General features: G+C 58.2%; 1 protein-coding gene across 1 annotated transcript; it reads left to right on the top strand.

Annotated features, from left to right (window-relative positions):
* Nucleotides 1-1,178: 1,178 nt before the first annotated feature.
* Nucleotides 1,179-26,286, top strand: PLOD1 (procollagen-lysine,2-oxoglutarate 5-dioxygenase 1). The gene is made up of 19 exons (XM_045777930.2): nt 1,179-1,358; nt 8,791-8,882; nt 9,969-10,102; nt 10,487-10,650; nt 11,653-11,765; nt 12,253-12,316; nt 13,961-14,058; nt 14,918-15,019; nt 15,605-15,736; nt 17,297-17,418; nt 18,417-18,521; nt 18,914-19,039; nt 19,317-19,458; nt 20,068-20,181; nt 20,729-20,794; nt 21,310-21,414; nt 22,936-23,082; nt 23,839-23,964; nt 25,419-26,286. The coding sequence occupies exons 1-19, from the start codon at nt 1,283-1,285 to the stop codon at nt 25,572-25,574; spliced, it is 2,184 nt and encodes a 727-aa protein (XP_045633886.2). The 5' UTR covers nt 1,179-1,282; the 3' UTR covers nt 25,575-26,286.
* The last annotated feature ends 946 nt before the right edge of the window (nt 26,287-27,232 follow it).

Below are 27,232 nucleotides of genomic sequence, written 5' to 3'. Positions count from 1 at the left end.
AGATGATCTCCCACGTTCCCAGGGATTCTACCTATCTTCAAAAAATAACATATGTTGCTTTTGTTTGGACTGTACAAATAGGATATATTAATTGCAAAAATTTGTAAAAACAGTGAAAAATATAAATAAGAAAATAAAACTACCAGGAAGTAATACGTGTAATATATAATATGTAATTATAGATACACACAACCCCACGACCTGGAAATAATCACTGCAAACATTTGCCTGTCATTTGCTTTTAGCACTGTCTCTATCGTATCCATGAGAGGATATTTTTACTGAGTAGGGTCATAGTCTATGTCCTTTTTTTCCACTTAGCAAATTGGTAGAGGATTTCCCTTGCCGAAACAGTCTGATTTCTCTTTCCCCCAGCACCTAGGCATGGCCTACTCTGTATTGTTCATTAACACCCATGACACGCCCCCTCCCTTCACCCTTTGCCCCTCAGGGGTTGGGGGAAGGGAGCCCCTGCCCACCCAGAGTTGCACCCACCACCCACGCCTCTGGAGCCTAATCTGCTGGAAAGAGGCTCTCAGATCCGTCTGAGGGCCTCTTCCAAGGAAGGGAGGATGCTTTTCTTTTCCCAGAGTTGGATGCCCCTAGCTGACATCTGCTCCGGGAGCCCTTGTTCTAAGAAACCCTTGTTTGTTGGGCTTTAAAGACCCATGTCGGTGAAAAGCCACTAACCTTCCTTCCTTCCTTCCTTCCTTCCTTCCTTCCTTCCTTCCTTCCTTCCTTCCTTCCTTCTTTTCATTCATTCATTCATTCATTCATTCACTTAACACGGGGACCTCAAGAGCAAGCAAGACCTTCCTTGGCTCAGAGGTTCTGTTTGCCACCCAGGGACATACAGGCGGATTAAACGATTTCCTTTTTTGGTAGAAGGTGATGCACTTTCTGCATTTCCAGCACCCAGGAGGATCTCGCCAGGGATGCCGACGTGCCTCTGAACTCCCTTGAACACACCCCGCTGCCACCCACCACTTCCTGCGGTGGAGAAGCCCCGGGAGCAGGGCGGGAGGAGGGCTGGCCGGCAGAAGGACCCGGGAGCCGCCCCGGCTCGGAGAGGCCCGGGTTCGGGCGAGCCTGCAGGAAAACCCTTCCCCCGGGCGGGCCGAGGCGGCAGCTGCGGCGGCGGCGGCGGGGAGGGAGCAGAGGGCGGTGCGACACCGCCCCCGGGGCGGGCCCCGTGCGTGGCAGCCGGACCGCGGGCCCCGTCGCGAAGTTTCCAGCCTGCGAGCGCCGCCGGGCCGGACGGACGTCTCCCCAGACCCCGGCCATGCGGCCGCTGCTGCTCCTGGCCCCGCTGGGCTGGCTGCTCCTGGCCGAAGCGAAGGGCGACGCCAAGCCAGAGGGTGAGGGCGTGGGCCGGGCGGGGAGGGCTGGTCTGGGGGCTGCTGGTCTGCGCGGGAGGCCTGGGCTTCCCAGGGGATCCGGGTTCCGGCCACTTGGCCACTGACTCGCTGGCGACTTGGACAAATCACTTACCCTTGTTTGGGGCTGCGGTTCCTGCGTCCGTGCGCCCTGGAGGGGAGGGGCGCGGAGAGGGTCAAATCGTAGTAGCTCTCATAATAGTAATAACAGTGGCTCCTGTTATGGAGCACTTACTACGGGCCAGGCAACAGGGAAGCGTGCTCTCAACCCTCCGAAGTGTGCTCTGCTTTTATCCCCCTTTTCCAGCTGGGCAAACTAAGGCTCCAGAGTCCATTCACTTGCCCAAGATCACTCCGCGTGTGGGCCTTGGAACCAGGATTGACACCCAGGTGTGTCTGGTTCGGTGGGAGCCACTAGGCATCCCAGCCACCGGGGTGGGGAGTGACATGGGGGGCTCCCATGGGAGAGCCATGTCCACTTTGTCCATGGCTTCTGTGGTCTGCCGCTGTCCCTGCCGGGTGGGTCTTACTCGCTCCAGGTTGCACAGCAGGAAATAGGCTCAGACAAGTGCACTGACTGCCTGGGTTTGTCCAGTCTTGGAATGGTTGGATCGGGATCTACTGGGCTCTGCATCTCATGTTCCTTCTCCATCCCCAAGGCAGACTGGATTTCAGAGTGTGCCCCACCATTCTGAGTGGGTGCTCCTGTCCTCCCCACCCCTCCCGCTACCACCTCCAGGGCTGCCTGCTGAACCTCTGAGAGGAGCTGGAGGAGGCAGGCTGGTGGCATAGCAGACCCTCACCAGGGGAGGGGGTGGGAGCCGCCATTTCTGAGCACCTCCTTTGTGCCAGGTTGTGCCCAAGGCCACACATCTCCCAGTGATAAAGCCCGTGGTGACCAATTTCCATGAAGCTTGGCATTTTAGCCTGCAAACTGGGGGTAGTGGTACTGGAGTCCGAGCGCTCTTGCCAGGATTCCATGGGATGAAGCCCACTGGTGAGGGTTCAGCTCAACGCCTGGCCTATACAGGCCTTTTCTTTCTTGGACCCAGCACTGCCTGCTTTCCTGGAGTATCCCAGCAGGGTAGTGAAACAGGTCAAAAAAGCCAGGGAGGCAGGTGCAGAGTACAGGGCTGGGCTGGTGGTGTGTGCAAAAGGCCTGTGGCCTGGGTCTACTCACTGGTCGGGAGCCAGGAGCCCTAGGATAGCCTTTGTTTCTTGAGCCTCTCTTTGCCCTGCTTCTGCTGATGTGAGCTCCGTCCATCCCCAGACCATTCCAGGAGAGAAAAGTCCCACTGCCCCCAGCGAAGCCCCCAGAGGTGAGTCACAGGGACCAAATCAATGACAGCGCTTCAGGTGCCCTGACGCCAGCAGCAGGTGATGGGAGGGAACAGAGTAGGCACCCCACAGAGGGTGCAGGATGCAGTGTGTCCCCGAGATGATCCAGGTAGAGTACCTGGCAGATGGTAAGTAGATAGTAGATTGATGGACAGGAAGTAACGGGGAGCCAGACATGGAGCTAATATCAAGCCACTCTCAAGTTGAGGCCCTTCGCTTCCTTTACTCCATTCAGACCCTTTTGATAAGTAAGGAATCATTAGTCCCATTTTGCAGATAGCAAGACTGAGGCCTCAAAGGTTAACTATCTGGTCTCCAGTTGCTGTAAGTGGTTGGATGTGGAGTCATTGACTAGGACTCAGACCCCCTGCTCGGTTCTGCCCACCCCTGTCTGGGTGGGGGATAGAGGGGCTGTTTCCTGGAGATGCTGTCTGGAGGAGCCGCTCAGCTTCCCCAGACCCAGCTGATGGCAGGGACAGAGTGGGAGGGTGGTTTGTCCTGTGGGCCCACTGACTGGTGTCAGGATGGGGGGACACTCCAGCAGCCCCCAGAGAGGCCAGCTCTTCCCTCCCCAGATTGGGCCGGGATGCCCCGTCAGTACCAGGTGGCTGGGATGGGGCAGGTGCTGAGGAGCGTTCCAGTGGGTCAGGTTCGGAATGATGCTCCCGGCAGCTTATCTGCCCCTGGACCCGAACACACATGTTTTTGGCACATGGAGAGAAAGATGGAGTTTTCACTTTAGGGAGCTGCCGATTTTAGGGGCGGACACAGAGCTCCTCTCCTCAGTAGATGCCCAACCTTATGGGGGAGAGGCACCCTCCTCTCCCAGAATGCCCTGTGCTTGAGAAAGGGGACATTGCCGGGGAGGGGGGTGGTCCCCAGACCAATGTGGGGGACAGAAAAAGGCTGTCAACAAAGCAGCATCCAGACAAGCAGATTTTCATAGAGTTGGGACCAGGAGAGTCCAGACCCTCCATGGTCTTTCTCCCTTTTGTAGAGGCTTCCAGCTGATCTCTCTTCTCTGCCCGGGCTCCCGCCTCCCGGCCTTGGTTTGGCCGTGCAGAGGGAAGGACCAGCTGGAGCCTGATGGCTGCCGTTCGGAGACTCCAGGAGGTCAATAGGGCATGGGCCGGCCTTGTGGGTCATGCTGTTCCACGCAGGGAAAGGAAAGGTCCCAGGAGTCAGGCAGGCCCAGCTCGATGTGTGTGTGTGTTGGAGGGGGAGGGTCTGAGGAGACCTCAGGGGACAGAAACCAGTGGGGCGCCAGACCCAGGAGAGCCACACTGGGCTTCTGGGCATGGGGAACCCACACCTGCCATTCGGCCACACCCTGTTTATGGCTTCCGTTCAAGCCTGGGGTGAGCCTGGAGGATGGGGAGAACCTTCATTCATTCCCACTCCCCAGAGAGCAGACCCGGTGCCCTCTGATGGTGCCCGGAGAGCCTTCCCCTGCCTTGTGTGGGCTGGGCCTGCTTGGGGAGGAGGGGCTGTCTGCTGTAGCACAGCGACCCAGGCCTGAGTTCTCAGCCTCGTCCTTGGACCCCAGACAGGTGTCTTCCTACCCCCCACTGGCCCCTGGGCTCAGCCTCTCCCCATCATTCTTGCTTTTGGAAAGGAAGACTGCTTTTCTGTCTCGGGGATGCCTAGGGCAGCAGCGGGCCTTCTCTGCGGGAAGATTCCCTACGACAAGAACCCGTGTGGCCCCCATGGCCAGGTACTGGGCTAAGCACTTCACAGACATTAGCTCACTCCGTCCACATGGAAGTCTCTGAGAGGAAGGTACTCCGGTTGCTAGGACCCCATTTTACAGATGAGGAGACAGGCTCTGAGAGGCTAAGTTACTCCCCCAGCAATCTGTCTGCCGCTCCGCCCGGCTCCCTCCCACTCACCTCTGCTGATCCTGGAGGGCAGCTTGTCTGTCTGGGGAGGCAGGCCAGGAGCCCTGGGTGTCAGGCCTCACGGGGACCCTGGCTTTAGCCCTAGGCAGGTCTGCCGGACCAGCCAGAAAGCAGGGGGGCGGGGCCCTGTGGCACGGCCTGTGCCCTGCAAACGGTGAGGCTGAGAACACGGGCATTTGCAATTCCGGCTCGTTCACTTGTCACTTCAAGCCTCTGTGACCTTCAGCGGGGTATTTAGCCTCCCTGGGCCTCAGCTGCCCCAGCTGCACGAGAGGGGACAGAACCATCACCCGCCATGCGGGATGTTGATAGTTAAGTGTGATAGTGAACATAACACACCTCGTGTAGTGTGTGGTGTCTAGCAAGGGCCGCGCTGGTGGCCGTGCTCACTAGAATCACCTTCCCACCATGCTCTCTCAGGCCAGGCAGTGCGCACCAGACATCCCGAGCCACACTCAGTCCAGGGGAGGGGGAGGGAGGCCAAGGAGATGTGAGTCTGGCCCAGCGAAGAGACAAGGGACAGGTTTGTGCTGCTGGATCATCCGCTGGGCATGCTGATGCCACCCCAGATAAGGGAGGAGATGACGGAGGGCTTCATGGAGGACTAAGGCCTCTTAAGGAGGAGGGGTGAGTTGTGTAGGCAGGACAAGGGAATGGGGCCAAGGCTGGGTTCAGTGAGGCAGCTTTTGTGGGGGTGGGTCGTGTTGAGAGGTGATGCCAGGGTCCCTTGGGGGAGGGGCCTGCCTGGAGTTCTCTTGCTGTGAACCGCCCCGGGGCCCCTCATTGGAGCCCAGAGTCAGGACCAGGGGATGGGCTGGATCAGAGGTTTCCAAATGTGGCTGGCCTCAGAAATTGCCCAGGAAATGTAAGAAAGATCCAGACTTCTGGGCCCATCTCGAACCTCTGTTCCTGGGTCCCAGGAGGCTGGAGCTCACTGTCCCTTGTGATGCTGATACGCAGGCAGGTTTGGGACCTCTGGACTGGGTGATCTGGTCGAGTCCTCGGCCAGGGCGGCAGGCGCTAGATGCGTGAAGGCCCTGGTGGAGCACCTGGCAGCATCCAGGAAAACAGAAGAGGCAGACTAAGTGCCTGGGAAGGGTCCAGCATGGCCTGGGGCCCCCTCCTCCACCTTAGCAAGGGTTTCTTCAGACGCACAGAGAGACAGATAGCTGTTCACTGTCCCAGGCCTGGGCAGTGTGTGCAGGGGTTAAGGGACTCTGGGTCCAGGATTCTCTGTCCACCCCCTGGTGCTACCACTTCCTGGCTCCCTTGGGCAAGTTACTCACCATTGCTGAGCCTTGGTTTCTAACTGTAGAGCGAGGAGGGGGGTTAGGACCAGTAAAGGGCTTAGAACCAAGTCTGACATGTCGAAGGTGTTCATGAAGATTAGCTATCTTGTACCGTGATTTGGTAGAGGGAACTCAGAAAAGGAGCCTCAAGACGTCCGCCCCACCCCCTTTGCCTTCCCGCTGCAGCCTGACTTCAGGCACCTTACACAGACACACGCTGGCTTTTTCCATCCATGAAATGTGACACTTTTCCTGTCCCCAGCAGCCCCTGCCAAGGACAGGAGGGCCTCAGAGCTGGCGAGTCTCCTCTCCTCACTTGGGGGGAGACCTAACTATCCTGGCAAGCATTGGGAGAGCCATTCTCAAGTGTGAGCAGCACCCCTCTTTCCTGGTCCCCAGGGTCAGGTGGTGAGGCCTCCTCTCCTCCACCCCTTCCTCCCCAGGTCCCTGGGCCCACTTCCAGTGGATTCCTGCCAAAACCTGCTGGGCCGCCCCCTGCTCTGGGCCAAGCGCCTGCCTAGCTCAGCCAGCTCTGCCCAGCGGGACCCCTTTGTTCTTTCCGCCCTGGCTCCTCTTGCTTTCACAGAGCGGGGCTGTATGGGAAGGCCTTACTTGCCTGTGTTGGCCTGGCCACCTGGTGGGTCTATTCACCCAGAAAAGCATTACGTCCTGGACCCTAGTGAAACAGTAATGAGTGCTGCGGGGTGGGGTGGGGGGGTTGTGCCTCTGAGGGCAGGAAGGAGGTCAAGAGAAATCTGAGAAGGCTTCATAGAGGTGGTGGCAGGAAAGGGGTGTCACTGTCACTGGCCCTGGGACCCGAAGGAAGATTAGGGAAAGGGTAGAGAGGGGGAGCTGGGGCAGAAGGGGAAGAGCCCACTAAGGTGAGACCCCTGGCTGGGGGAGTGCCCTGTCAGTGGAGGGAATGAGTACATCACTGGGCCAATGGGGAGGGCCTTGAATGCCGGAGCAAGGTGTTTGCCTCTCACTGATCAGTCCTTGGAGTAGGTACAGTGGTCTCAGTTCTCCACGGGCAGCTGCGGTCCGGAAGCAGATGATCCTCCTTCTGAGGACATGTCAATACTAGCCTAACTGTGTCACAGTGCCACATCATCGTTCATCTTATTTCCTCTTGTCCTGTAGTGTGTGGGATTTTCTTGTTTTTTTTTTCTCTAGAGGGAACGCTCACACAAGCGTGGGGGAGGGGCAGAGGGAGAGGGAGAAGCAGACTCCCCACTGAGCAAGGAGCCCAATGCCAGGCTTGATCCCAGGACCCTGAGATCATGACCTGAGCAAAGGCAGACACTTAATGGACTGAGCCACCCAGGTGCCTCTCGTCGTATAGGGTTTTTATATCTCATGCCGTCAAAAGAAGAGGGAGCACAGTGCCGTAAGGTATTTTGAGAGAGAGAGGCTACATTGATATAATGTTTGTTACAGAATATTATTGTTGTCCTATTTTATATTGCTAATCTCCTATTGTGCCTGATTTATAATTAAGCTGTGTCGTAGGTCTGTACCTATAGGGAAAAACAGTGTATATAGGGTCTTCTACTCTGTGGCTTCAGTCATCCTCTGGGGGTCTTGGACTGCATCTCCCGTGAATAAAGGGGGGACTATTGTACTGTTGGTTTGTTTTTTTTTTAAGTAGTCTCTATGCCCTACATGGGGCTCGAGCTCATAACCCCAAGATCAAGAGTCATGTGCTCTACCGACCGAGCCAGCCAGACGCCCCCACTGTACTATTATTGTCCCTATTTTGCAAAGGGGAAACTGGAGCCCAGAAGAGTCAGGGACTTGTCCAAGGTCACAGAACTGGTAAGGGGCAAAGCTAGGATTCTGACCAGGCAGGCCAGCTACAGAGCCTTTACTTCTCAGATAACACAGCTTCAAATTGTGTTCTGGAAGGAACTTTCCCAGGGCTCCCAGAGATGCTGCTTGGGTGTTGTTTCCAGTAGGTTCTATTGCAGAGGTGAAGCCACACTACAGCCTGAGAGAGGTCTCTCATTAAAAAGGTAGTACAGCTGCTGTGGTCAAAGCTAAGGATTTTCTTTCCTTCCTTTTCCTTTTTCCTTCCTTCCTTCCTTCCTTCCTTCCTTCCTTCCTTCCTCCCTCCCTCCCTCCCTCCCTCCCTCCCTCCCTTCCTCCTTCCTCCCTTCCTCCCTTCCTTCTTTCTTTCTTTTTAAAGATTTTATTTATTTGAGAGAGAGAGCATGAGCAGGGAGAGTGGGAGGCAGAGGGAGAGGGAGAAGCAGACTCCCCGCTGAGCAGGGAGGCCAACATGGGGCTCCATCCCAGGACCCTGGGATCATGACCTGAGCCAGAGCAGACGCTTGACTGACTGAGCCACCCAGGCGCTCCCAAAGCTAAGGATTTCAAGTCAGTTTCCACTCAGGGTCCACTCAGGTTTTTCCGTGGTGGCCGAGTGAGGCTCAGCAAGAAAGTCCGTTGGGGTAGATGAGCAGTGTGCCCTGGGCACAGGCACGGAGAGCGGTGGCCATCCCTGGACTAATGTCCAGCATTGGCCAGAGAGGTTGTCCTGGTGTTCGGCATTTAGGCGAATCATTGCCTCTGCCCCTATGCGAGGCCAGAGCCCCCTAAATCCAGAGAGACCCAGCCCCACAATGCAAGGTGCAGACACCTGCGCTCTGGACCTCTCCTGTGTCTGTCACCGGTCAGCTCCCAGGTGGGTGGAAGCCTGGAGGAGAATTGGGAGACCCAGGTTCTGACCTTCGGCACGCCCTTCCTACCTGGGTCTTGGGCCCTTGTCTATAATGGGTGGACACGAGGACACATCCTGCCGGGATTTGACACATCTGGGAACGATGACCTGCTCTTGCCTGTCGCCCCTCCTCCTCCAGTCCCGTTCACCATGCCCTTCTCTGTCCGTAGACAACCTATTAGTCCTCACAGTGGCCACGAGGGAGACCGAGGGGTTCCGGCGCTTCAAGCGTTCAGGCCAGTTTTTCAACTACAAGATCCAGGTAAGGGGCTCCCAGGGGCGGGGGGAGTGGGCAGGACAGCCAAGGGGTGGCGGGAGAGTCCAGGAGCTGGGTTTTTGCCCTTCCCAAACTGATGAGGGCCCTAGGGAAAGCTTCTGGAAGCCCGAAAGATGAGGATGAGTTAGGAAAAGCAAGAGGGGGAGAACATAATCAAAGTCTGGGAGGCGCTGGAGGTGGGAGAGTGGGGGAAGTGAGACAGGAGAGTATGTGGCCGTGCTCATGCTAGGAGGGGTGTGTGTGGCTGGTTTAGAGGGCAGGGCCTGGGAACCAGCATTCCAGTCCCCCCAGGTGATTTTGGGATGGCCATAGTCTGGAGGTCATGCCTGCGTAAACACTGCTCTAGAGAAACACAGGCCAGTGCCCAGTCTGCTGGTCGTCCTCTGTGTGCAGTGTGTGGGGCTTAGCCCTGCAGGGAGACATGCCTCCATTTAGTGAGTGTCCCGAGTGCCTCCTTCTGTCGGGCCGTGGTAGACGCTGGGGATAAAATGGTGGGCAGCGCAGCCCATGGTCCTGTCTCCATAGCTTGCAGTCTCGTGGCATTAAGCCAGAAAAAATGAATGAGCTCATGTGAATGCGGGCTGAAGCAGAGGGTTGCTTCAGGCATAGTAGGATCTAGGGGTTCAAGCTGCATGAGGTCCTGTTGGTCTTCAAGCTCCATCTCGAGGTCCTGTTGGTCTTCATTTGCAGGCATGCTCTCTCTGCATGGCGGCAAGATGACCACCAGCCACAGACCCACATGCCCCAGCTTCTCAACCTCAGCAGAACTAGACAGGCTTTCCTTAGTTTGAATGGAAGAGTCCCAGGGAAGACTCTGATAGGCCACGCTTAGGTCACATGCTCAAACCCATGGTTCTGGGAAGGATGGAACACTCTGATTGGTCAGGTGTGGTCACATGACCCTCCCAGGCAGATCCGCCTCACATACATATAGAATGGTTTCCCCATAGGGGAGGGAGGAGGTGCTGGACAGACACAGGTAAAGATGGTCACTGTCCAGGTGGGGGTGGAATTTTGGCTGGCAAGATAGTTCTTTGCCAAAAGTCCATGTTAAGGGGCCTTTCTCTACAGGCACTGGGCCTGGGGGAGGACTGGAGTGGGGAGAAAGGGTCGTCGGCTGGCGGAGGGCTGAAGGTTCGGCTGCTGAAGAAAGCTCTGGAGAAGCACGCGGACAAGGAGAACCTGGTCATTCTCTTCATAGACAGGTAGGTGGCTGGGGGCCTGCTGGGCAGGGCCCCTTAGCAGAAAGATGGAATATTCTAGAATGAGGCCATTGCAGGATATGGGGGAGGACGGAGGGATCGCTCTATCTATAGTTTTAGGGGGTCTATGAGCCCAGAAAAGACCATTACCATTGGTGGTGAGAAGAGGGGCAAAGGGGCTGCCCAGGTCGGGTGAGCCATGCTTCAAGCATGAGGAGGGCGCAGGCGTGGGGACCATCTTTCTGCCCAGGGTGGGGTGAAAACACTGCAGGCCAGGCCGGAGATAATAGGGCAGATCCGTTTCCCAAGGGTGGCCCGGGAGGAGGTGCCTTCGTGAGCCCCTGCTCACCTCTGCCCTGCTCCTGCTTCCCCCGACTCGGGCCACAGCTACGACGTGCTGTTTGCATCGGGGCCTCGAGAGCTCCTGAAGAAGTTCCGACAGGCCAAGAGTCAAGTGGTCTTCTCGGCTGAGGAGCTCATCTACCCAGACCGCAGGCTGGAGGCCAAGTACCCTGCCGTGTCCGATGGCAAGAGGTTCCTGGGCTCTGGAGGTGAGGAGCCTGGGTGCAGAGAGCGTGGCGGGGCTGGGCGGGCTCCAGAGGGGTCCATCCGCTGCCGTCAGGACGTCCCCCCCTGCAGTGGGCCTCATCTCGTGAACCCATCTGCACAGGGGAAAACCGCAGCCACCCCTGAATGTCCTCCCTTGGCCCCCCCACCCCTCAGTCCGTGCCACTCCCACTTTGAAAGACCTCTCGACTCCACCCTCCCATCCACCCCCCTGCCACTGCCTCACTTGGCTCCCGGCCATTTGCAATAGTCTCCTGACTGCTCTGCCAGTCTCTACCTTCACCCCTTCCAGGCCATTCTCCATCCAGCAGTCAGGCACAAATCCACATACATCACTCAGTGGCTTCTTATTGCATGGAGAATAAAATCTGTATCTTATTCTGGATTCTTCTGTCCAGCCACGAAAGAGGGTCTGCCCCAAGCAGCCACATTTCCCCATTGGCTGAGAGAGTTAGCCCGGTCTAGATGGCCTGATCCTGGCCCAGGGCTGGCAGTATTCTCCCTTTCCCTGGCTGGCCCCTTCTCCCTTCTCTCTTCTCTCCTTACTAATCTGCACTGTGGCCGAGGTGCTGTGTGGGCTTTTCCCTCTAAGCCCCCATGTGCGGTGTGACCTTGGCCCAACCTCTGCCCTTCTTTGGGCCAAGTTTCCCGGATAACTGTAGAAAAGCGGCTCCTAGCCTCTGCCCCACCAACTCTGCTCTCCAGGGACTCCTGGTCTGATCCATTCATTCAGCGCCTATGGGGTGCCCAGCACCTGAGCTGGGGCTGGTTTCTCTGTGAGCTCAGTGGGAACTTGTCACCAAGTGGCGTTGGCTAGCTAGCAGGGCACTTTCAGCCTGTGGATATTACCTCCCCTCAATCCAGGAGGACTTCTAAGAGAAGGTGAAGAGGGGGGAGGTGAATGAAAGTGGATGCTGGGAAGAGGCTTCTGACTTAGAGGCCGGAAGCTAAGTGTCTCTCTCTTTGTGCCCCCCACCAACCCGCAGGCTTCATTGGTTATGCCCCCAACCTCAGCAAACTGGTGGCCGAGTGGGAAGGCCAGGACAGTGACAGTGACCAGCTCTTTTATACCAAGATCTTCTTGGATCCAGAGAAGAGGGTAAGGGCCATTGTGCAGGGCCAGGCTCCTGGGGTTTGAATGCCAGCTTAGCCACTTATGAGCTGTGTGACCTTAGGTGAGTTATCCAACCTCTCTGTGCCTTGTTTTATAAATCTGTAAAATGTAGTGATGGTGGTACTTTCCCCTAAGGATGTTGTGTGGATTAAATTAATTAATATATTTGTAGTACTTAGTGATTAACAGGAAAGCAAAAAACAAGCATTTGTTGTCATCATGGGGGTTGTACTTGAACCAGCTGTTTTCCTTAGAAGCCTTCCAACCCTGAAAGTCCCTGGTTCTCTGCAAATAGAGCCACTGGACCAGCAACTCCCCGGGCTGCCAGCTGCCCCGGTGTGACAGGGCAGAGTGGATGTGGGGAGAGCAGGTGGCAGAAGTGGGAGGGCAGGCTCTCCACGCCGGGCGTGATGGGGCCCCATCCCCCGCCGGGGCCTGTCCCTGCTGCAGCCTGGTGTCCTCTTTCCTTCAGGAGCAGATCAACATCACCCTGGACCACCGCTGCCGTATCTTCCAGAACCTGGATGGAGCCTTGGGTGAGCAGCCCCCACAGGGATCCTGAGAGGGATATTAGGAAGAAGGTGAGGATTCCAGGCAGGGCCTGAGCCCAAGGAGGAGGATGGGCTGGTTCCTCTCTGGCCATTGTGCTGGGAGGTCACCTGCCCCATCCCGAGGTCCCCAGAGGCCACCTGGATGTCCTGGGACAGAGCCATGTGTCTCTGGGGGTGGAGAAAGGAGGGCCAAGAGGTCAGTCTAAGAGCCTGCAGGACACCAGGGCAGCAGGCAGCCGCTCAGCCGGGAGCAGCTGGACGATGCGCACCGCAGGTCCCTGGCCCTGCCCTGTGGCCCTGGTTCTCGCAGGGGAGCCTGCTCCCCTCCTTCCCTGCCCTCCCACCTCCCAGGTGAAGGCTTCCTGGGTTCGCACGGGGACTGAGCTGACAGGAGGGCGATGGATGGCTTGGGAAGCAGAGAGGCTGCCTGGTCCTTAAAACCAGAAACACCCTTGGGCTGGCCCCAATCCCTGGCTGGTGATGACATTCCTTTGCCTGTCTTCCTGGGTGACCTCGGGCAAGTCTCTCTCTCTCTCTCTCTCTCTCACACACACACACACACACACACACACACACGCACACACCTCTTAGATCTCATTTTCATGTCTTTAGAAAGGAATAGTTAGACCCAGTATCTGATTGGTGATTTTATGGGGTAAATGGGATCATATTTTCTGAGAATCTAATGAACACTACGGCTCCTTTCTCGGGAAGGTGCGGAAACATCCACATCCTTTTGTCTGTGGCTTCTGGGAGTGCACGGACCTACATTAAGAAGCCGGGTCCAGGGGCGCCTGGGTGGCACAGCAGTTAAGCGTCTGCCTTCGGCTCAGGGCGTGATCCCGGCGTTATGGGATCGAGCCCCACATCGGGCTCTTCCGCTATGAGCCTGCTTCTTCCTCTCCCACTCCCCCTGCTTGTGTTCCCTCTCTCGCTGGTTGTCTCTATCTCTGTCGAATAAATAAATAAAATCTTTAAAAAAAAAAAAAGAAGAAGAAGAAGCCGGGTCCAGAGCATCGTTTGGGAGAGCCAGGAGCTTGTGCGGAGGGGCCCCCTCGCATGATTCCCCCACGCAGAGGGCCTCCCTCCCCAGTGTCTTCCAGGCCTCTGACAAAAGGCCCCTCTGCATTTGTAACTGTTGGATAGGCCGTTTCCTCCTGCTGTCTAACAGGGTCAGAGCCAGAGGGTGAGGATCCTGCCAGAGGAACTGTCTCCGCCAGGATAGGGTCTGTCCCCTACCCTGCCCAGGACTTCCACTTGGGCCGGCATAGTCTCAGTGCTGCTCTGCACGCCCCTCGGAGCAGCTGCCCCCAGGCACTGTCCCTGGGGCTTCTCTGAGCTGTAGCTGGGGTGTTTCAGGTCTTCACTTTGTCCCCCCCCTCTGCTTCCTGCTCCAAGAAGTCATCACAGTAAATACTTGGGGTTGCCGTGGATTCCGTGTGCCAGGCAGGGTGCTAAGGGCTTGCCCAACATGGACTCCTCCCACTCTTACCCCCATTTCACAGACGCAGAAACTCAAGGCTCAAAGAGGTGGTATTAGTAGCCTGAAACACGCCCTGGGCAGGAGCTAGGATTTGAGCTTGGCCTCTGGGCCTGACGCTGGATGTGTCTGTGTTTTCCGACCCCCAGATGAGGTCGTGCTCAAGTTTGAGATGGGCCACGTGAGAGCGAGGAACCTTGCCTACGACACCCTCCCGGTCCTGATTCATGGCAATGGGCCCACGAAGGTAGGGAGAGGCCCCAGCCCATGGAGGGAGTGAGAGGGGCCAGAAGCCCGAGTCTGCTGTCACCGTGACCCCACAGCTTCTCCTTGGGGGCAGGGCCACCTGTTGCACCTCGCTGTCTGTGTCCTCAAGTCTGAGTTCAGCGTGGTGGTTGTCTCCTTGCTGTGGTGGTCAGTGATGTTCATCCCTGCTCAACCACAGGACACAGAGGAGGTCACTGTCCCCATCAGGGCCTCAGCTAGGTCACCTGAGTCATCCGTACCCCGTCATCCCAGGGCAGACTTGTTTGTTCATGTAATAAACATTGACTGAATGTTTGCACCAGGACATAAGGCAGAGTCAGTCCTGAGCAGGACAGGCTGGTTCCTGTGCTCCCGGGGCTCAGAGGGGCTGGGGCGCAGGCCAGACCTCATGGGCCCTGGGGAGCCAGCCCTGGCTCACAGCACACTGCTTCAAGTGTGGTCCTCGAGCCCCTCCGCTCCCCCCACCGTCTCGGAGTCACGTGGCCAGGAGAGACCGGGCAGAGTGTGAAAGCAGATTTCCTGACCCCGCTCCAGAGCTGCTCGGTGGGACTCTGTGGGGTGGGGGGCGGGCAGCAGTCTGCGTTTTATAAGCTCCTGGCAGATCCCGAGATGAAGGTACGGCAGAGTGCCAAGCCCTCCCTCTGCCCTCAGAGCAGCTTTGGTGATCTCCAGAACATTTGGAACATTCTCTCCGAAACCTGCCCCAAATAGTCTCATTCCTGCCCCCTTAGAGGGCTGGGGTACAGGTACACCAGGGGCCAGGGGAGATGTGACTTAGCGGTTACAGATGGGTGGGGCCGCCTCTGACCCCACGTCTCAGACCCCATGTCTCCCTACAGCTGCAGCTGAACTACCTGGGCAACTATATCCCGCGCTTCTGGACCTTCGAGACAGGCTGCGCTGTGTGTGACGAGGGCCTGCGTAGCCTCAGGGGCATTGGGGTATGGCTGGCTGCCAGATGAGAGGGCCTCGGTCTCCTTGGAGGGGGAGGATGAGTGATTCTGGAAGAGACTGTGGTCTTCGGTGGGAGATAAAGGGATCACCTTCCTGTCTGGGGTTCCGTCTTCCTCTTCACCCAGGCACCTCCTCCTGGAAGGCTTCTCAGATTACATATGGCTCCCGCTCACACCCCTGCCCCCAGCCATGCCAGAGTTCTGGTTCTTTCAGCCTGATCGTTCTCCTGCAGCCCCCTCTCATCTCACGGACCTTACTCCTCCTTTATAGCTCACTGCAAACCCATGCCAGCCAGGCTCTCTGACAGCAGGCCATCAGTTGGTCCTGGCTCCAAGTCTAGGCTCGCTCTGCCCAGCAGGGACCTCCTCCTTCTGCTTCCTTCTGCTTCCCCACCAGTCTGTGCCGCTGCCTGCCTGCACCTCCTGCTTGGAGCTGCCTGGCCCAGGCCCCTTTTCTGCCAAGTCTGCACACCGCTGCCTCTGGCTCTGGGTCCCTCAGGCCACCCTAGGGGCTCAGCAGTGGCCCGGTGGCTGGACACAGCCAGCCCGTCACGCTGCCCCCTCCCGACGCAGGATGAAGCTCTGCCCACAGTCCTGGTGGGCGTGTTCATCGAACAGCCCACACCGTTCCTATCCCTGTTCTTCCAACGGCTCCTCCGCCTCCGCTACCCCCGGAAGCAGATGCGGCTTTTCATTCACAACCACGTGAGTAGTGGGCACTTGGTGGGGTCGCCGTGGGGCTTGGGTAAAGGCCCAGCCTCACGAGGTGGCCTAAGACGTCTCAGGAAATGGCTGAAGCATCATCATCTGGGCCAAATGGAAGCGGGCCGTGGGCTGTATCCCCAGAGCCCTGGCTTGACTTGAGGCGGACCGGCTGGGTTAGAATCTCAGCCGCTGCTTGTATTGGCTGTGTGACCTTGGGCATGTTCCTCAACCTTTCTGTGCTTCAGTTTTCTGATCTCTTAAATTGGGATAGAAGAGTGCCGACCACGGGGATTTGCTGCAAGTGTTCAGCAAGTGGGCACGTGGGGTGCAGGGGTGCCAGCCGCAGGGGAGGCACATGATAGGCGCTCTTCGCTGTCAGCATCCGCGTGGTTTTTCTCCCTGCCTCCTTCAGGCCCTCCTGATTTGATTCGGTGGCAAATGGGTTTTCGTGCCCTGCGGACCTTGTGGGTCATGGGGGAGAGCCCTGAGGCCTGCTGCTTGGTGGGAAGCAGGCCCGGGCTCAGTATTCTCAGCTCCCTCCCTCCCCTCTCCTTCTTAGCTGGAAAAAGTCCCACCCCTGCTTTTGCTTATCCCAGTTTCCATAACTGGGATGCCAGATAACACTCTCTAGTCCTCCCTGTTGTCAAGGCTCCTTGTCTTCCTTCACGTCTTCTCAGCTGCCCCATCTAGCGTCACCCCTTTCTGAGACGTCTCAGCCCCGACAGTCTGGACCCCATGCCTGGGGCCACAGTCTGCACCCCATGCCCGGGGCGCCAGGGCCCCACACTCAGTTCTGCTTGGGCCAGACACTCATTCAGCTGTGCCACATGGAAATGGGAGAAGGGTGTGGGCCCGGCCCTTGGGAGGCTCCCAGCTTCCCTGGAGACGTGAAATAGCACAGCCATGAATTCCCACGGTGACTTGGGGGAAGAAGAGAGCTGTCACCGGCAGCCTTTGGGGTCCTTCTGTGTGCTCCGTCTGGCTTGTTGGCTCCTGGCAGTGACCCCGCAAGGGAGGCATAATCGCCCTCCCATTTTACAAGGGAGGAAACTAGAGCTGAGCCAGGGGAAGTGGCTGGTCCAAGGTCATGCAGCGAATTGTAGCAGAGCCGGGCTTTGCTCTAAATCCTGGGTTTGGATCTAAAGATCCCGCGCTTTCCGCTTTCCCAGGCAAGGGGTCCCGGTATGGGCTGTTGTTTTTCTGGGTGTGGTCCAAGGATCACCTGGAGCATTTTGCAACGAAGCAGATCCCTGGGCCACACTCCAGACCAGAATAAAGGAGTCTGGATATGGGGCCGGCGGGGTCAGGGGTGCTGTCCTAGGGACAGAGGCTCTTAAGAGGCTGGTGGGCCTGGCCTGGTCAGGGGAGGATGGTCAAGGATGGCTGGGGAAGGGCGCTCCAGGCAGAAGGGCTGGCATGGGCAAAGGTCTGGAGGTAGGAAAGCCAATGGCCAAGAGTGTGTGGGGAACGAAGAGAAGTGGCCTGCAGTCGCAGAGGGTGCTGTGGTCCAGGGGGGTGAACCTGGGTCCCCATACTCACCCTCCCGTCCCCCACCCCTAGGAGCAGCACCACAAGGCTCAGGTGGAGCAGTTCCTGGCAGAGCATGGCGGCGAGTACCAGTCCGTGAAACTGGTGGGCCCCGAGGTTCGCGTGGCCAGCGCTGACGCCAGGAACATGGGCGCGTGAGTTGGGGGCCAGCGCACCACGGTTATCTCTGCGGATGGTTATGGGGGTGGGGGGTGGGGGGCATGGGGTCAGGAGCCTCAGGCCAGGAGATAGGCGTTCGGAAGCCCGTGTGTGTTCTCCAGCAAGTTCCTGCCCCTCTCTGGGCCTCAGTGTCCCCATCCGTCAAATGGGGAACTGGTCTCTGCCCTGCCCACCTGGGGGCTCCTGGGTGGGGCTGAGCAGTGTCCTTGGGGTGCAGGAAGGAAATCAGAGAAAGAGGAAGAGTTGGAGGGCCAGAAGTAGATAAATGCTGACAGAGACGGTCTCTGATGGTTCCCTTATTATTCAAACAAACAAGTCATCTGTGTTGACCGTGGAAGAATTAGCCCGGATCGGAGGCTGGCGAACTTTCCTGTAAAGCACCGCAGTTGTAGCATGATGGCCGTAACTGTGCTCCAACAGAATTTTATTTATGGACCCTGAAATTTGAATTTCATATGGTTTTTCACTTTTAAAACATTTTCCCCCCAAGCATTTAAAACTGCAAAACGGTCCTTAGCTCATGAGCTGCGTGATACGAGGCAGGGGGCTGGATTTGGACCGCGGACTCTAGTTTGCTGAGCCCTGGACTAGATAAACAGGAAGAGCACACATTTGTAAGGCTTTCGGGCCAGGTCCCCAAACTGCATTTCGGAAGGGCAGAACCGGTTTACCCCCAGCGCTGGGCGGTGTAGGAACCTGTCTGGGGGTCGTGCTTTCCCCAGTACAGGGCTTTTCAGGGCACCTGATCCCAGCTGCTGAGTGAGCTCTGGGTGTTCGTCTTGAGAGCCTAGGAGCCCAGGGCCTGGGTCCTGACCTGCGCCGGGGCTGGCCTGACGCCTCTAAACACCCTTGGCTGGTTCCCTGTGGTCGTGGATGGGGACAGGCCTGGAGGGCACGGGGCTCCGGGACCCTGGGTGGGGAGAGGCTGGCGCCAGAGTCCTAGCCCTGCTCACCCGGGGTCCCCAACCTGCAGGGACCTGTGCCGGCAGGACCGTAGCTGTACTTACTACTTCAGCGTGGACGCCGACGTGGCCCTGACTGAGCCTAAAACCCTGCGCCTACTGATCGAGCAGAACAAGTGAGGCTGGGGCGGGGGTGGGCGGCAGGCCTCCAAGCAGGCCCCCTGAGTCCCGGCTCCCACTCCAGGCCCACCCTGCCGAGCCGTCCTTCTCCGCCTTCACCCCGGCCTCGCCTCCTACCCTGGGCCTGCCCCAGCCTGGCAACCTCGTCTTGGTCCAGGATGTTCCCTCCTCCCTGTTACAAGCCACGCCGCCCCTCCCACCCCCTGCTCCTGGCTGCCCAGTTGGAGGGGGTGGGGACCCCAGCTGGACCCGACCCCGCTCCAGGCCCTACCCCTGGGGGTGCTTGCAGGTTGTAAGGCACTCGTCCTCTCCTTCCCCATACCCAGTTAGATCTGCCCCAGACTCCCAGTGGGCCGAGGGTCTCCCACTGAGGTGCTCCCTTCCTCAGGAACGTCATCGCCCCATTGATGACCCGCCATGGGAGGCTGTGGTCGAACTTCTGGGGCGCGCTGAGTGCAGATGGCTACTATGCCCGTTCTGAGGACTACGTGGACATTGTGCAGGGCCGGCGCGTGTGAGTACCTGCGGGATGGGAACCCGCTCATCTGTCTTCCCCCAATAGTCCTGTTCTTGTTGCCCTCACATTCCTGCTGGACCCAAAGCAAGGAAGACTGCAGTCAGACACACAGAAGGACTTCCTGACAATTACCCTGGACCCATGTGCTCGGGTTAGGGGACCCAAATCAGCACTGTTGTGCTCTCCCCGCCTGTGACTTCCTCCTGCCCTGGGGCCCCGACCCCCAGCCTGTGACCGGCCTGCGGCCCCCTCCATCTTCTTCTCTCACCCTTAGTGGCGTCTGGAATGTGCCCTACATCTCGAACGTCTACCTGATCAAGGGCAGTGCCCTGCGGGCTGAGCTGCAGCAGACAGACCTGTTCCACCACAGCAAGCTCGACCCCGACATGGCCTTCTGTGCCAATATCCGGCAGCAGGTCAGCCTGGGCTGGGCAGTCACCCGAGGCCCTGTTGATGGAGAAGGTGGGCTCCATCTGCCACCTGACGCCCTGGAGCTTCTGAGATGCCAGGGCCTGGTGGGGGGGCACCTGGGGCACCAGGCAGGAGGGCCGGTCCTTGGGGTCCTTGGGGATCATTTTCGTGGACCCAGTTTCTGCACCCCTCTGTTTTATTTATATTTTCAACAGAGCCAAAAAACCCCAAACTTCCCACCTAAACATACTCCAAAGTAATGTGCCTAAGAGACACCCTTACCCTACCCCTGCGCCCCACCCAATATGTTTTGTGGTTATTCTTTTGAAAGTGACCGCATGATGACCTTTTCCCCATGCCCGAAACTTCAGGACCAAACACCATCCTTTGCTTTCACACATTTGTTCTTTCATTCCCATTCGGTCCTCCAGGAAGCCCTCCTTGATTGTATCCCACGTCAGGCCTGGGCTGGGTGCTGGGGAGATGAGATGGGGTGACCTGCACTTGGTTCCCTGATCTCCAACTTAATGGGCTGCAGCCGTGCCTCTCCTGGGCTGTGCATGGGACTGTCGGCGTGGGGGGGGGGTCTCTTCCATCCGGCCTGTTCTCCCCAGGATGTGTTCATGTTCCTGACTAACCGGCACACCTTTGGCCACCTGCTCTCCCTGGACAACTACCAGACCAGCCACCTCCACAACGACCTCTGGGAGGTGTTCAGCAACCCCGAGGTGAGGCCCTGGCTGGACGGGCAGGGGAGGGAGAAGGGACGCCTGTGAACCTGTGGTGTGGGTGGGCCACCTGCCTTCCTCCACCCCAGGGAGCCGGTTGGGCTCTTGAGAGGCAGCGCTATCTCGTGGAGGAGGAGGGACCAGGAGTGAGGCCTCCGTTTGTGGATCATCCTCTCAGTTGAGCCTCTCAGTCTTGGGGGCCTCAGTTCTCTTAGCTCGAAAATGGGTATACTGCCCCAGCCTCACTCACTTCTGAGGGCGTCGTGAAGATCAGAGGAGGAGAAAGTGCTGACAACGTTCCTAGACATTGTGAGCTGGTGGCTGCCGTGGGCACACGCGTGCACGCACGCACACACGCACACACCGGCACACACACGTAGGCACACAGGCAGACACCAGCTCCTGCAGACACACATTCACCCACATTGCACAGGGCCTGGGGGGAGGAACCCCCTCTCGGAGCGTCCCGTGGAGTTGGGCAAGGGGTGAGCCCCAGCTGGCCCAGGCCAGGCCTGAGGACCCCAACTGCTCCCCCACTCCCCCCCAGGACTGGAAGGAGAAGTACATCCACGAGAACTACACCAAGGCCCTGGCGGGGAAGCTGGTAGAGATGGTAAGGACTGGGCACCTCTGGGGACAAAGGTGCTGCGTTTACACCCTGCACCTGCTGGGGGGGGGGGACGAAGGGCAGAGGGCGGAAACTACCTGCCCCAGGGGAGGTGGGGAGGCACCTTTGTGGGCCCCGGCAGCGCTTGGGTGAGGGAGTGGGTAGTAGGATGGCCCTTCCTCCTGTTGGCACTTCCCAGCTAGAGGTGGCAGGGGCTTGGGACCTTGGGTTTCTCCTCTGACCCAGGCGAGGAAGGGGAAGGAAGAACGTCCCCGAACGTGGTCTTAGCCGGGGACCAGGAGCCGGCAGAAAGAAAGTGCCTGTCCTGGACCCTCCGTACACACACCCCTTTCCCGGGAGCTTTGTGACCTCGGCTGAGAAGGGCCCGCGCGGAGCTCTGCTTCCTTCCCCCTGTAGCAGCTCGCAGACCAGGGCGTGGGGAAGGGCCTTGCCTGTGGGCGCAGGGGAGGATGCAGCGGGGCCCCTCCGGACCGTTGTGACCGAGTCCCCGCCCTCCCCAGCCCTGCCCAGATGTCTACTGGTTCCCCATCTTCACGGAGGTGGCTTGTGATGAGCTGGTGGAAGAGATGGAGCACTACGGCCGGTGGTCCCTGGGAGATAACAAGGTGGGGGCGGCGCCCGGGCGGGGGTGCGGGGAGGCAGCGCCTCCACCCCTGCCTGCTCTCCGGGCTCTTTCCCTGGCAAGCCGGCCAGTCCCTCTGGGACTCTTCAGAGGGGTGCTCGGGCGCTTGGGAGTAGGGCGGTTGAGAAATGGGGTGGAGTGTGGGTCTCCAAACCGCCGTGACCCTGAATCTTGAATTGCTAGATTTCCAGTTCCTGGTTTGTTATTAGAATGCCTTAGCTTCCTTCACCAGATTGGGGGTGTCGTGGGGGAGGAATGAGCAATGTGGGATGAGGAAGAATTAGGAGCATCAGTGCCACGTTCACGAGACAGCAGAAGAAGCAGGTGGTGTGTCGGGCTGAGAGGCTGTGCACTCCCCGGAGGAGGAATCCTGTGCCTGTGCTCATCTTGGAAAGTTCAGGGATCATTTTTTTCAGGGAGGGGAAGAGGGGGCAGAGGGAGAATCTTAAGTAGGCTCCACTCCATGCTTAGTGTGGAGCCTGGTGCAGGGTTCCATCCCAGGACCCTGAGATCATGACGTGAGCCGAAATCAAGTCAGACACTCAACCAACTGAGCTACCCAGGTGCCCCAAGTTCAGGGAACACTTTTTTTTTTTTTAATATTTTATTTATTCGACAGAGAGAGAGCACGGACAAGCAGCAGGGGAAGGGGGACAGGGAGAGGGAGAAGCAGACTCCCCGCTGAGCAGGGAGCCCAACACAGGGCTCGATCCCAGGACCCTGGGATCATGACCTGGGTCAAAGGCAGACGCTTAACCGACTGAGCCTTCCAGGTGTCCCTAGGGAGCACTTTTAAAGGCACATGAGCCCCTGGGCCTGTGTGCCTCAGAGCCTGGCTAATCTTTGACCTGGTGGCTGGACTTCCCTGTGGTTCCAGTTCGCAGCCTAATCCACAGGCTTTGGTGGTCGAGATAATCTCCAGAAGCCAGTAACTGGGCTAGTCCTGGCTTTCTGGGGTCTGGCTGGCCCTCCAGGGACAGGTCAGCGCTGGGGCTCTATGGCCGAGCTAGCCTGTGGCCCTCTGCACCGGCTTCCTCTGCGGTGTCACAAACCCCCACAAAGCTTCACGGCTTCAAACGGCATCCACATATCCCCTGTGGGTTTCTGTGGGTTGGGAGTCCACGCGTGGTTTAGCCGGGTCCTCTGCTCAGGGCTTCATGAGGCTGCAGTCGTGACGTCATCCGGGACTGGGGTCTCATGTGAGGCTCGGGGTCCGACTCCAAGCTCCTGGGGCAGAATTCAGGTCCGAGCTTCCTCCAGCCGGCAGGAGAGTTTCTCCCTTCAAGACCCTCGTTTAAATGCCCCCCAGGACAGTCTCCCTTGTGATTAACCCAAAGTCAGAGAACTAGTCACCTTAATTCTCTCTGCAGAGCCCCCTCACTTGGCCCTCTACCCTGACCTTATCCCATCGCGTTCACAGGTCAGGGGGTGGGGGTCACACAGCCCGCACACCAGGCGGCCGTCTTCCAGTTCCGCTTACCAAGCTCCCCTCCGTCATTTCCAGGACAGCCGCATCCAGGGCGGCTACGAAAACGTGCCGACCATCGACATCCACATGAACCAGATCAGCTTTGAGCGGGAGTGGCACAAGTTCCTGGTGGAGTACATCGCCCCCATGACGGAGAAGCTCTACCCCGGCTACTACACCAGGGTGGGCGTGCCTGGGAGGCAGCTGGGATGGGGGCAGGGCTGGAGTGGCTCGGGAGGGGAGGGAGGGGGAGGAGAGAGAGCAGCCCCAGCTTGCGGGAGAGGCCTGAATATTGGGTCTCCAGGTGGGAGTGCGGTCTCCTCCCATGGTGGCGGGGTCGGCGGTTGGAGGGCGCTCAGGAAGAGTCCAGGGTAGGGGCAGCCCACCTCCAGCCTCTGACCTCACCCCTTCGACTCCTTCCTCCATGTCCTTAAATCCCTTCTCGGGGACACTTCTGCTGCCCCCCCCCCCACAAGCCAGTGCACCCATCCCTCTCTCACCTCTCCACTGAGAGTGTGTTGATGGCCCCTTTGGCTTTCGCCCTCCTTCCCTCCCTTGCTCATGCCTCCTGCACAAGCTTTTCTCCAGATACCAGCTTTGACTGCCCGGCCCTGCCCTCAAGGAATTGGCAGCCTGCCTAGTTGCTCCGAAGGGTTGTAAGGATTCGATTTACTCCTGCTCTGCTTTCCTTTCCTCCTCTCCTTCTCCCGCTCTCCTCTCCCTTTCCTTCTCTTCCTTCCATCGTTTCCACCCTCCGCACATTTTTACCGAGAACCTTCCCTGGGCCGGGCCCTGGGGAACACCTTGTGAAACAGACCTGCCCTCCAGGAGCCAACCTCCTCCGAGACCAGATGAGGGGCCCCTTCTGTGCCCCCTGGCCTCTCCCGCTCTTCAGTGGCCCCTCTCCAGCCGGTTCTCTTTCCCGCCCCCTTGACACAGGCCCAGTTCGACCTGGCCTTCGTCGTCCGCTACAAGCCAGACGAGCAGCCCTCACTCATGCCACACCACGATGCCTCCACCTTCACCATCAACATCGCCCTGAACCGGGTTGGCGTGGATTACGAGGCGAGCAGCTTACAGGGTGGTTGAGGAGGTGGTGGGGCCCAGGGGGCCCGGTGCCGGAGAACCGGAGAGAAAGGGAAGGCCTCCGTGCTGGCGGAGCAGGGACACGAGGTCAGAGGTCATACTGCGTGGACCTGGGGCCTGCCTGCCTGCTCCCGCCAGCTCTCTGGCCTCAGGCCTGTTTCTTAGGCTCTCAGTTTCCTATCTCAGAATGGGAAAGTGTAGGGCGCCCTCCGTAGAAATGCTGTGAGAATTCCACGAGCTCATCCAGGCCAGTGCTTACGTGGACGCCCAGTACGCGCTCAAGGCCTGAGAGCCATTTGTGATGAGTTGAGGGTTTCCATCATTCTTGGAAGTAAGGGCTGCTTTGGGAAGTAAGGGGAAACTGAGGCCTGGGTTGGTCACAAATTTGGTATAGCACGTAGCTGGCATCTGTCCAGGGCTGCCTGACTCCAAGCCCCAGGCTCTGGCTCCCTCTGTCTTCGCTGAGTGTCTTCCTCAGGCAGGGTCAGTCCGGGCGTGGGCCTCAGGCTTGTGGCTGGAGGGGAGAGCTGGGGAAACCAGGAGGATGGGGGGTGGAGAGGGGACGGTTCTGGGGGCCTCAAGGCCCCATGGGAGGTCTCTGGGTGTGATCAGCTGGGGGGGCCATTCATTCATTTCTTTACTCATGCCTTAAGCTACTATTTCTAAGTTTTGGGGACTCAGTCCTGGGCTGGCCACGAGAAACACACCCATACAAACACCTCTTATTTTTTTGAGAGGTTGCCATGTACCAGGGGTTCTCCTCGGGGACAGTTTTGTCCCCCCCACCCTCTGGGGACATTGGCAATATCTGAAGACGTTTTTGGTTGTCACAGCTCTGGCGGTGCTGCTGGCAGCTAGCGAGTAGAGGCTGGGGCACCTGGGACAGCCCCCCCACTAAGGGAGAATTCCCTGGTCCCTGGTGATGATGGCTGTATAACGATACACATGTACTTAGTAGCACCGAACTACACGCTTAAAAATGTTTATGATGGTAAAGTTTATGTCATGTGTGTTTTGGCCCAATTTAAAAAAAAAATTTTTTTTTCTGGCCAATAGTGTCCACAGTGCTGAGGTTGAGAAATCTGTCCCTAAGCTCTTACTTGTCTCATCTCACTGAACCCTGATGACCCTGTGGGGTTAATGCCCGTTTCCCAGAAGGGGAAACTGAGGCCTGGGTTGGTCACAAATTTGGTAAAGCACGTAGCTGGCATCTGTCCAGGGCTTCCTGACTCCAAGCCCCAGGCTCTGGCTCCCTCTGTCTTCGCTGAGTGTCTTCCTCAGGCAGCCGAGGCCCTCACTCCACAAGGCGTCCCAGGCGGGGCTGTGCCGAGGGCCGCAGGGCTCCCAGGGCTCAGACGGGAGACTCCGGTGTTAGCGCCGGAAGGGCCCAGCTTCCCCTTGGAGAACTGACGCTTCTGCTTCCCATCTTCCAGGGCGGGGGCTGTCGGTTCCTGCGCTACAACTGCTCCATCCGAGCCCCACGGAAGGGCTGGACCCTCATGCACCCCGGGCGACTCACGCACTACCACGAGGGGCTCCCCACCACCAGGGGCACCCGCTACATCGCCGTGTCCTTCGTCGATCCCTAATTGGCCAGGCCGGGCCACCTTGGACCTCTTCCTCTTTGCCAACAACCACTGCCCAGCAGCCCTCTGGGGCCTCGGGGTCTCAGCCTCCAGGCTCTTGACCTCCACTGCTCTTGGAGCCACCGTCGGAGAGCTTTGGCCACGAGCCAGAGGCGGAGCACACCTCCTTGGCTGGGGCTTTCCTGGTGCTCTGGACCCAGCCCAGGGAGACACTGTTTGTGTTCATTGCTTTGTAGCAACTTGTTCTTTCCCACCTGGCTTCCTGAAAATCCCAGTCCTCTTCCTCTGCTTCTTCCGTGGGCGGGACTTGAGCAGAACAGGGGCTTAGCCAGCTGCCCAGAGAGGTTCCAGGGGCGAAAAGGCAGCCCCGGAGCTTCTCCCAGGCCGAGCTGCAGCCCCAGGACCTCTGCTCCAGGCTGCGGGGCAGACACAGAGACCTGGATCAGATTCAAGCCCCCTCCCCGCCCCCAGAGACTGCTGAAGCCCCTTCCTCCATGGCTTCTGTCATGGGAGCAGAACATTGTTCCCTGGAGATGATGACTCAGAAAATCTCCTGGGAGACAGGAGAGGTAGCGATGTCACAGCTTCATCCTCTGCGTGGGGGGAGGGAGTGAGACGCCCATACACTGCAGTGCGTCACCCTGTCCTGGATGCCTCCGGAGAGAGGGACAGACGGTCAGAACAGGAGAGTTTCTATTAAAGGTCATTCAAACCACAGAGTGGGAGATGCTTGGGTGGCCGAGTGTGTACGTGTCAGGGAGAGTGTCTGCATGGAGATGTTGAAGAGCCCCGTGGCTGGCCAGAAAGCCTGCATCAGCAGACTCAGTGACTTGTGTTTCCCAAACACAGTCGTGTGCGATCCCTGTGCCATCTGTGTATTACCCGTGAGCCAGGCGCTGGCCGCGGGGGCACGCTCTTCATCTCTCAAGATCTGCATCAAGTGTTCCCTCCTCCCCGAAGCCTTCGCTGGCCACGCTTCCCGCCAACAGGAATATCGGAGAACATAGAGCTCCTGGTGGCCCCCAGCATGCCCTGGACAGACTCTGCGTTTAGCGCTGGTAACACTTCGGGGCGTTTATTAATAACAAGGGCCAACATCTGTCCATCCCTTGCTGTGGGCTGGGCATTGTGCATGTCAGGTACACAGTCCTCTGGGCTAGGGACTGTCATTTCCTTTTTTTTTTTTTTTAATTAAGATCCTACTTATTTGAAAGAGAGAGAGAGCACAAGCAGGAAGGAGAGGGAGAAGCAGGCTCCCTGCTGAGCAGAGAGCTTAATGTAGGGCTTGATCTCAGGACCCCAGGATCATGACCTGAGCCAAAGGCAGATGCTTAACCCACTGAGCCACCCAGGCGCCCCTGTCATTTCCTCTTTATAGATGAGGAACTGTAGGCTTGGGGAAGCCAAGGAAGGTTACAGTAGTAAGTGGTATGGGAGACCAGTTTGAATATGATTTCGCTAGACATCTGGTCCCTTCCCCCCAGACGCCCTGCAGTCAGCGGTGGGGCCAGAAATCTGAACCGCAGCTCCGTCCACAGTGACCCAGTGTGGTAAGTGCCTCAGTGGTCAAAGAACCGCTGAGAGTAGCGGGAAGCGTCTGGGTGTTCTGTGACACTTCGCTTCCTAGCTGAGGGTGATTTTCTTCCCCGGGGGATATTTGG

This window comes from Ursus americanus, chromosome 33, assembly GCF_024610735.1.
Source record: "Ursus americanus isolate L20-20 chromosome 33, mUrsAme1.1.p, whole genome shotgun sequence".
Classification (NCBI taxonomy): Eukaryota; Metazoa; Chordata; class Mammalia; order Carnivora; family Ursidae; genus Ursus; species Ursus americanus.
The sequence above is the reverse complement of the archived record's forward strand: the minus strand, read 5'-3'. Positions and strand labels throughout refer to the sequence as shown.

Bases quoted from the DNA above. Each gene is read 5' to 3' on its own strand.
- PLOD1 (XM_045777930.2), top strand. From the start codon at position 1,283: ATGCGGCCGCTGCTGCTCCTGGCCCCGCTGGGCTGGCTGCTCCTGGCC. The intron at 8,883-9,968 runs GTAAGGGGCTCC...CTTTCTCTACAG, and splicing joins TTTTCAACTACAAGATCCAG to GCACTGGGCCTGGGGGAGGA. The intron at 10,103-10,486 runs GTAGGTGGCTGG...CTCGGGCCACAG, and splicing joins GTCATTCTCTTCATAGACAG to CTACGACGTGCTGTTTGCAT.